The following is an 8,601-nucleotide window of genomic DNA, read 5'->3' on the forward strand; positions in this document are numbered from 1 at the left end:
ATCTTTTTGGCTTAAAATTTGAATATATTGTTGAAATTTTGTTTTTCACGGAAAAATTAATTCTTATTTTTGGTTAAAAAATGATCTGTTTTACTTGAAAATTAAAATATTTGTTTAAAAATTCATGTATTTCGTTGAAAATTCGTCTATTCTTTGATAAAAACTATATTTTTTTAAACTAAATATTTATGTTCCAGAAGTACATGTCCTTTCATTGTGATGCAGAAATATTTCATTGCGCCTTTTTCTTCAGTGAAAAAAAATATTTCTGAAATGTCTCATTTTTACATTCTATTTATTTAAATAATTAGGCCTCCTGAATGAAATTAAAAAATCGGAATTATTGTTGTTGTGAATCAATTAATACTGAGCTTTTATAAAAAAATATAATCAAATTGTTTACAATATATTGTTTATATATACAATATATATTGTTTATAATAAATTGTTTACATGTTTCAACTTGTTATCAAACTCTTAACAGGGATTACAAAATATATGTTTCTTATAAACTATACCTTATGTGACTTTAGTTTCCCTAATTCTATATTATTTTTCTAATAAAATAAAATTCAATTAAAGTTTCTTGTAGCATCAAACTGCAATATCAATAATCAACCAAGAATAAAAGAACTTCATATATTGTCCAGTTTGAATTAAGGCGGGAAAAACATTAACCAATCAGCATTGAGATTGAGAAGTCTCTCCACCAATGAGCGTATTGTAAATTCGTCTTTATATTTTATTTCAAAAAACACGCGTGTTGCGAAGTGAGTCGCTGCACTCGTTGCATTTTCAACATTTTCAACAATTTTCAAGCATGCTCAAAATGGAGGAGAGTAACAATAAAGTAGACGCTGAATCAAGTGAAACGAAAAAATCATACGCTGGCATCCCCGAAGCCGAATTTGTGGTAATTACATTTACAAAAACAACCCCTCAGTCAATTTTTAACGATTCTAACCTCAATCCAAAAATTGTATCATATTTCATTTCATCCTGTTTGGACTCTTTTTAACTTTACCAGAGTAAGTTAAATTCTTTTATGTTTTTTATTTCACCTGTATAATTAACTTTGTCAAATTCTAAAGTTTTTTAATATATTTCTAATCTTTCTAATCGACGAAACATCACATAACCTCAAATTCATGATTTAAACCGATACGAGTGACAGATCATTTCAATATATGTAGATCCTTATATGGTCACGAAAAAAGGCAAACTTGACAGTAGGTCAGAGAAAACCTGAAAATCAGGGAACAGTCAGGAATTTTGAGAATAATTTTGCAAAAGTCTGGGAATTTCTGTAAAAGGCACTTCAAGCAACTGTCGATGAGAATAAACTTGAAATTTTAATTTGATGTTTCTGTGTGCATAATAGGGAGGTTCTTATTTGTAGTTTGTGGAATTTTTTTATAGTTTCTCTGCCTCCCCCCCCCCCCCCCCCCCCCCCCCCACTCTACAAAATTTGGTTGCAATACGAAAAAATCTTCAAAATTTAAACAAAAAAAAAACGGAAATTTACTTCAAATCGTAGCGAAATTCATGTTTTCATCATTTAAATAATTTTGGTCAATTTATAAAAGAATTTTTAACCAAAAGTTAAAAAGTTAAATTTGTTGTAACAAAATTTAATTTTCAACAGCAAAAAACGAATTTTCAACCCAAAGATATACTTCTTCTAAAACAGACGAATTTTCAACAAATAGTTCAAGAATTTTCAACGAAATACATAAAATTTTAAACAAATTTTTCAATTCTCAAGTAACAAAGATAATTTGTTGCTAGAAATGGACAATTTCATTTTTTCACGAGAAAGTTAATTCTTAACAAAAACAAAAAAAAAACTAATTTTCTACCAAAAAAGAAATAATTTTCAACAAAATACATGAATTTGAATTTTCGAGTAAAAAAGATGTATTTGTAACCAGAAACGGACAAGTTCATTTTTCCATGAGAAAGTTAATTCTTAACAAAAACAAAAATAATTTTCAACGAAATATATGAATTTTTAAACAATTATTTCAATTTTCAAATAAAAAATTTGAATTTTTAACTAGAAATGGAAAAGTTAATTTTTGTCATGGAAGAATGAATTTTTGAACAAATAGTTGAATTTTCAAGTAAAACAGATCAATTTTGAACAAAAATTTAGAAACTAATTTTTCCTCATAACTGTTAATTTTCAAAAACCAAAATTTCAACAATATATTCAAATTTTCAACCAAAAAGTCTAGTTTTCTATCAAAACAGACAAGTTTTTAAAAAAATGTATTTTTACACAAATGTTTTAATTTCAAGGAAAAAATTTATATCTTAATCCAAAAATAGAAAAGTTACATTTTCCGCAAAAAGTGGAATTTCCAACATTAACAAAAAATACGATTTTTCAACCAACAAGAATATAATTTTACACCAAAATAGACGAATTTCTAGCAAAATACATGAATTTCGAACCAAATCATTCAATTTTTAAGCAAAACAGATAAATTTTTAACAAAAATTAGACAACTTATTTTTTTCGTAAAAAGTTCATCTTCAACGACAAAAAAACCGAATTTTTAACAATATAATCAAATTTTGAACTAAGATATATAAATTATTAACTAAAAGGAACATTTATCGAACGAAAAAGACAAAGGAATTACTATAGATTTTTTATTTACGAAAGAAAATAAAGTTTATCAAAATTCTTGAACTTTAATGCCAAAAGAAGAATGTTTTGTAAAGCAGTTTAATTTTTAACACAAAAATATAAATTTTCAACAAAAAAGTTAATTTTGAACCAAACACTAGCATTTATAAAAGAGAAGAAAATTTCTCAACAAAAATATTAGTTTTCAATCAAAAAACATGAATTTTCAACTAATAATTAAACAAATTTTCAACAAAATAGTTCAATTTTTAACCAAATAATTGAATTTTCTGAATTATAATATAAATTTTTTACACTTTTCGTTGGGAATTTACCAAATTTTTTTTTCTTTAAAATTCAACCACTTTCGAGTAAAAATTTTTGTAGAAAATTAATCTTTATGTTTAAAAATTCGTCTTTTTGTTTGAAGAATATTTCTTTTAAACAAAAATTTAACTGTCCATTTTTTTGTTGAAAATTGATCTTTCCTAGTTCGAAATTCAACAATTTGGATATTTTTTTTATATTTAATTAAATTATTATTTACATCGATGAATAAATTATTATTTAAAAAATTATGGCAGTTGTAAATAATTTATCTCGAAGTTGGAAATAAAATTACTTAGTTGAAAGTTTATCTCTTTTGTTAAAAATTAATGTTGGTGATTGAAGATTTATCATTTTTATTGAAAATTCAGCTCTGGTTGAAAATGTAACTAATTTGTTGAGAATAAATTTTCTCAAATAAATATGTAACTTTTCAAATAGAAAATTAAATTATTTGGCTTAAAATCCGTTTTTTGTTTTTGTTACGAATTACATTTTTAACAGAAAATCTAAGCATTCTATTTTTGTTTTAAAATATATCCTTTTTGAATGAAAACTCGACTATTTAGTTGAAAACTGATATTTTGAATTTAGAAATTAAACTATTTATTTGAAAATGTATGAGTTTTGTGAAAAATTAGCCTTCTTTGTAGAAAATTATCTTTCTATTTGTCACTTAATATTCTTTTTAGGTTCAAATTAAAGTTACTTTGTTAAAAGTTAATCTATTTTATCAAAAATCAATTTTTTTGGTTGAAGATACATCAGTTTTATTAAAAATTCATTCCTGTGGTTAAAATATGAACTATTTGATTGAAAACTTCTTTATTCTGCGGGTGGAAAGGAGTTTTTTTGTTAGAAAAATTATCTTTTTTAGTTGAAAAATCATATTTTGTGATGGAAATTAATTTTCTTGGTTGAAAATTGGTCTTGTAGGACAAAAATTCAATTAATCTAGTTAAAGAGTCGTCATTTTAATTGAAAATTTATCTTTCTGATTTAAAATTCAACTGTCTCAGTCCAATATTTACAATTTTAGTTGAAAATTCATCGCTTTGTTTGAAAATGTAACTATTAATTTTTTTAAATAGTTTTCTTAGTTAAAAATACTTATTTTTTAACTAAACATGTAATTATTTTTATTAAATCTTCCATCATTTTAGTTTAAAAAATCATTTTCTGGTTTAAAAATTCATTCTTTGTACTGGAAATTTAACTTCATTTTTCGGTTGATAATTTATACTTTTTTAGCTGAAAAATCATCTTTTTTGGTCAAAAGTAATCTTCCAGGTTGAAAATAAGACGTTCGGTTGAAAATTCAACTATTCCATATTGAGATTCATTCTTTTAGTCAAAATTTTCTTCTGTTTTAGTTTAAAATTTAAATATTTGGTTGCAATTTTTTCATTATTATTTGAAAATTCATCTAATTTGTTTTTAAAACATTTTTAGTAGAAAATGAATCTTCTTGTTTGAAAATTCATTTTTTTAGTTGCAAATTAAACTATTTTTTTGGAGTTGAAAATTATATATTTTTAAACTGAAAATTCCATCGAATTAGTTAAAAGTTTATCCCTTTGTTTAAACATTAATTTTTTTACGGGAAATTTAACTTCATTTTTTTTGTTAACATTTTTTCTTCTAGTTGAAAATTTGTATATTTTGTTGAAAGTTTATCTTTTTTGGTAGAAATTAATCTTCTTGGTTGAGAATAAGATATTTAGTTGAAAACTTAACTAGTTCAGTCAAAAATGTATTGGTTTAGTTGAAAATTCATCTTTTTGTTTTAAAAAAAGATTTCTGCCAGCAATTCAAGATTTATAATTTTGGTTGGAGATTTATCTGTTTTTTTTTTTGTGGAAAGTAATTTTTTACTGAAGATTTATCTTATTCTAATTTGATTTTCAATAATCTTAGTTGTAAATTTTTCTGCTTGATTGAAGATTAATTTTTCGAAGTTAAAATATAATTATTAAAATTCTGATTGACAATTTATATTTTTTAGTATAAATGAATTTTTTATTGTTGAAAATTTAACTATTTTAATTAAAGATTCATTGGTTTAGTTGAAAACTCATATTTTGAGTTTAAAATTTGACTATTCCAGGTTAAAAATTGAACTATTTTTTTGAAAATATTTTTTTTCAAATTTCTTTATTTTCAGTGGAAAATTTAAGTATTCGTTTCGAAATTCTTTTTTTTCTTTTGTTTTAAAGGATGTTTTGAATTAACGTCACGCATTAAAATAAATGTTTGCAATTTGCGAAAAAAAAGATGTTACTTTCAGTTGAACCGGAAAATTTAAAAAATTAACCGGGGAAAACCGGTTACAATATAAAAATTCTGCTCTTTGAATATTAATGTTCAAAGAAAATGAAAAATTCATCAGAGAAAAATCAGGAAATAATGAAAATTAAGTTTTTCCACCACCCTCCTGATGATTTTTTTCTCTTTTTTTATATCAAATTATGAATTCTGTTTGCGTTACCATGCAGGAAGTTGTGGACGCTTTTATGGCAAAGTCAGAAAATGATTTTAATGCAAAAATATTAATTTTCTACAAAAAAAACAATGATTTTTAATCAAATACATGGATTTTTTAACAAAAAATTATACTGTTGCCTAAAGAAATGTACTTTTAACTGAGAAATTAAATAATTATATTTTCAGTCAAAGAAATTAATTTTCAACGAGGAAAATAAACGAATTTTTAACATAATTCTTAAATGTTCAGTCAAAAATATGAATCGTCTACCAAAAAAATTAACAAAATTTCAAGAAATTAAATTCTCAACTAAAGAAATTAATTTGACACTAAAATTTAAAAAAAAAATGAATTTCCGATAAAAAAATAGAATAGTTTAATTTAAACAGTTACAAGAATAAATTTTCAACCAAACTAATGAATTTTCATCACAAAAATATAGATTGGGATAGTAAAATTTTAAGTTAAAAAACTTAATTTTTAATCAAAGCAAACAAAAATTTTAACAAAATAGTTACATTATTAAGCAAAGTACTTAATTTTCAGTAAAATAATGAATTTTCAGCTGAAAATTAAATTTTTAATGGAAAATTTAAGTATTTGTTTCGAAATTCTTTTTTTCTCTCTCTTGTTTTAAAGGATGTTTTGAATGATCGTCACGAATAAGAATGTGTTGTTTTTAGTTGACCCGCAAAGTTAAAAAAATTCACCGCGGAAAACCGGTTACAATATAAAAATTCTGCTCTGTGAATGTTAATTGATTTGAAGAAAAATTTGTCCACGTTCGATTTGAACTGTTTTTAAATAATTCGTTGAATTTTTATGGATTTTAATTATGCTATTTTTTAGCTCACAATGCGTAATTCCAAATTTTTTTACTTTAAAAATTTTCCATCTTAAATTTTTATTTCTATATTTACAATTTTAATTTTAAGAATTATTAAATGCTTTCTTAAAGACTTGAATCAATAAAAAATAAAAGCCTTTGATGTTGAAAATTTGGGATAAAAAACATTTTTATTTAATAAATAAATTCATTTTTTTAATTTATCTGTACTTTAAGTAATAAAAAGTGAACAAAAACTATTTTAAACCTTTTCAAAATTTAAGAATTTTCAGATTTTAACGTTAAAACTTAAACTGTTTCAATTTTAAAGTCTTAGTCGTTAAACAAATTTGAACGTGTGACTGAAAGTTTATAAACTATTTTCAATTTTAAAATAACTTCATAATAATATATTCTTAATTGGAGGATGTTATTAAATTTAAAATATTGTTTCAGACGGAAATATACCATTTTTAACCGATTCAATTTTTAATTTTTAATTTAAAAAAAATAATTATTGGATGTTTAGGAATATTTGAATTTTTATTGATGAAAAGTAAATTGAAAATAAATATCTAAAAGTAAAAAATCTTTAACTGAATTGCTTGACATCGAAAACCTGGAATTGTTACAATTTCGAAAAATGCTTAATTTGAGAGTGACATTTTTAAAATTTGATATGTAATTACAAATGAACATTTGTAGAAAAAATTTGAGTAATTTGAAGAGATATTTAGGAGTTTTAAAAATATTAAAAATTATCATGCAAATTTCATAAAGTTTTCTTAAAATCTTCTAGAATCTTTTTAAAAAATTTTGTTTAATTCTCTGAAAAACTTTGAAATATTCTCTTAAAATAATTTTTCAAAATAAAATATATACGAGGCTATCATTTCAAGTTTTACATTAAGTTTGAACCTTTTATAAACTTCTACATATCTCTTAAAACTACTGAATATTTGCCTGCAAATAATAAATGTTCAATTGTTATTTATACATTGAAATTGTAAAGAAATTTTCTAAAATTTGCAGAATTTTCTGAAAATTGTAGAAAAAATTTAATTTGTTTTGACTCATATTTAGAAGTTCTGAAAAAATTTCCAAAATAATTTTGAATTTCAAACCAATTTAAAACAACTCCTAGATGTCTTAAGATTTTGAAATAAAATTTTGAAGTTTTCCTTAGATGTATAAACAATTTAAAAGCAAAATAATTGAATTTCTAAATTAATTAGTGTTCAGTTAAAAATTTTTCAATTTTTCAATATTTGATGTTTCTAGCTTAAAATTCCTTAAAATTATATAATTTTGAAAATTTTAAAGTTCATTGATTGATTTTTTAATGTAGAGTATTGAAAACGATAACATGGATTTATATTTTTTACATTTAAAAAATGTTAGTACCTTCAATTTTATACACGTAAATTATTGAGCATTTAAATACAATTTTTTTAAATTAAAAACTTTTAAATTTCAATTTTAAAAGTTCAAAATTTAACAGTTCCACTTTGAGTGCTTTCATTTGCAGTTCAGTTTTTATTACCTCAAGTGGAAAATTGATTAGCTTTAGTGTTGCTTTTTTAAATTTCATTGATCGTGAAAAATGTTTTTCCGAACTGGGAAAAAGCCGGGCATTTATTTTGTTGATTTATTTTATTGAGTAAAATGTTTAGTTAAAAAATTTAATTTTCATACCAAAACAAAGAAAAAGTTAAACAAAACAGTTACATTATTAAGAAAAGTACTTAATTTTGAGTAAAATGATGACTTTTCAGCTAAAAATTGAATTTTTAATACTAGAAAATTTAAGTATGCGTTTCAAAATTCTTGTTTTTTTTTATGCTATGGTGTTAAATGATGTTTAAAATGAACGTTACAAAATCAAATTGCTGCTCTTTGAATATCAATGTCGAAAGAAAATGAAAAATTGATCACCCTCTTCATGATTTTTTGCTCTTTTTTTTATTCGTCAAATGACGAATTTTTGTTTGCATTATCTTGCAGGAAAATGTGGACGCTTTTATGGAAAAGTCAGAAAATGATTTTAATGCAAAGATATTAATTTTCTGCCAAAAAATTGATTTTTAACAAAAATGTTATACTGTTACCTAAAGAAATGTATTTCTAACAAACAAAAAAATGAAATAGTCACATCTCCAGTTAAAAAAATGAATTTTCAATTAAATATATGAATCTTGTGTTAAAAAAAGATAAAATTTCACTGAGAAATTGAATAATTATATTTTCAGTCAAAGAAATTAATTTTCATCGAAAAAAAAAACGAATTTGCAATAAAATTTTTAAATTTTCAGTTAAAAAGATGAATCG

The 8,601-nt window shown here is 22.7% G+C and overlaps 1 protein-coding gene across 1 annotated transcript in view; it reads left to right on the forward strand.

The window, feature by feature from the left end:
- Nucleotides 1-758: 758 nt before the first annotated feature.
- LOC117170171 (prefoldin subunit 3) overlaps nucleotides 759-8,601 on the forward strand; it is a 9,083-nt gene continuing 1,240 nt past the window's right edge. Inside the window, exon 1 of the mRNA XM_033356746.1 lies at nucleotides 759-913. Within this exon, the coding sequence (XP_033212637.1) occupies nucleotides 821-913 (93 nt within the window). The 5' untranslated portion in view covers nucleotides 759-820. The remainder of the gene's footprint in view (nucleotides 914-8,601) is intronic.

Source organism: Belonocnema kinseyi, chromosome 3 (assembly GCF_010883055.1).
Source record: "Belonocnema kinseyi isolate 2016_QV_RU_SX_M_011 chromosome 3, B_treatae_v1, whole genome shotgun sequence".
In the NCBI taxonomy this organism is placed as follows: domain Eukaryota; kingdom Metazoa; phylum Arthropoda; class Insecta; order Hymenoptera; family Cynipidae; genus Belonocnema; species Belonocnema kinseyi.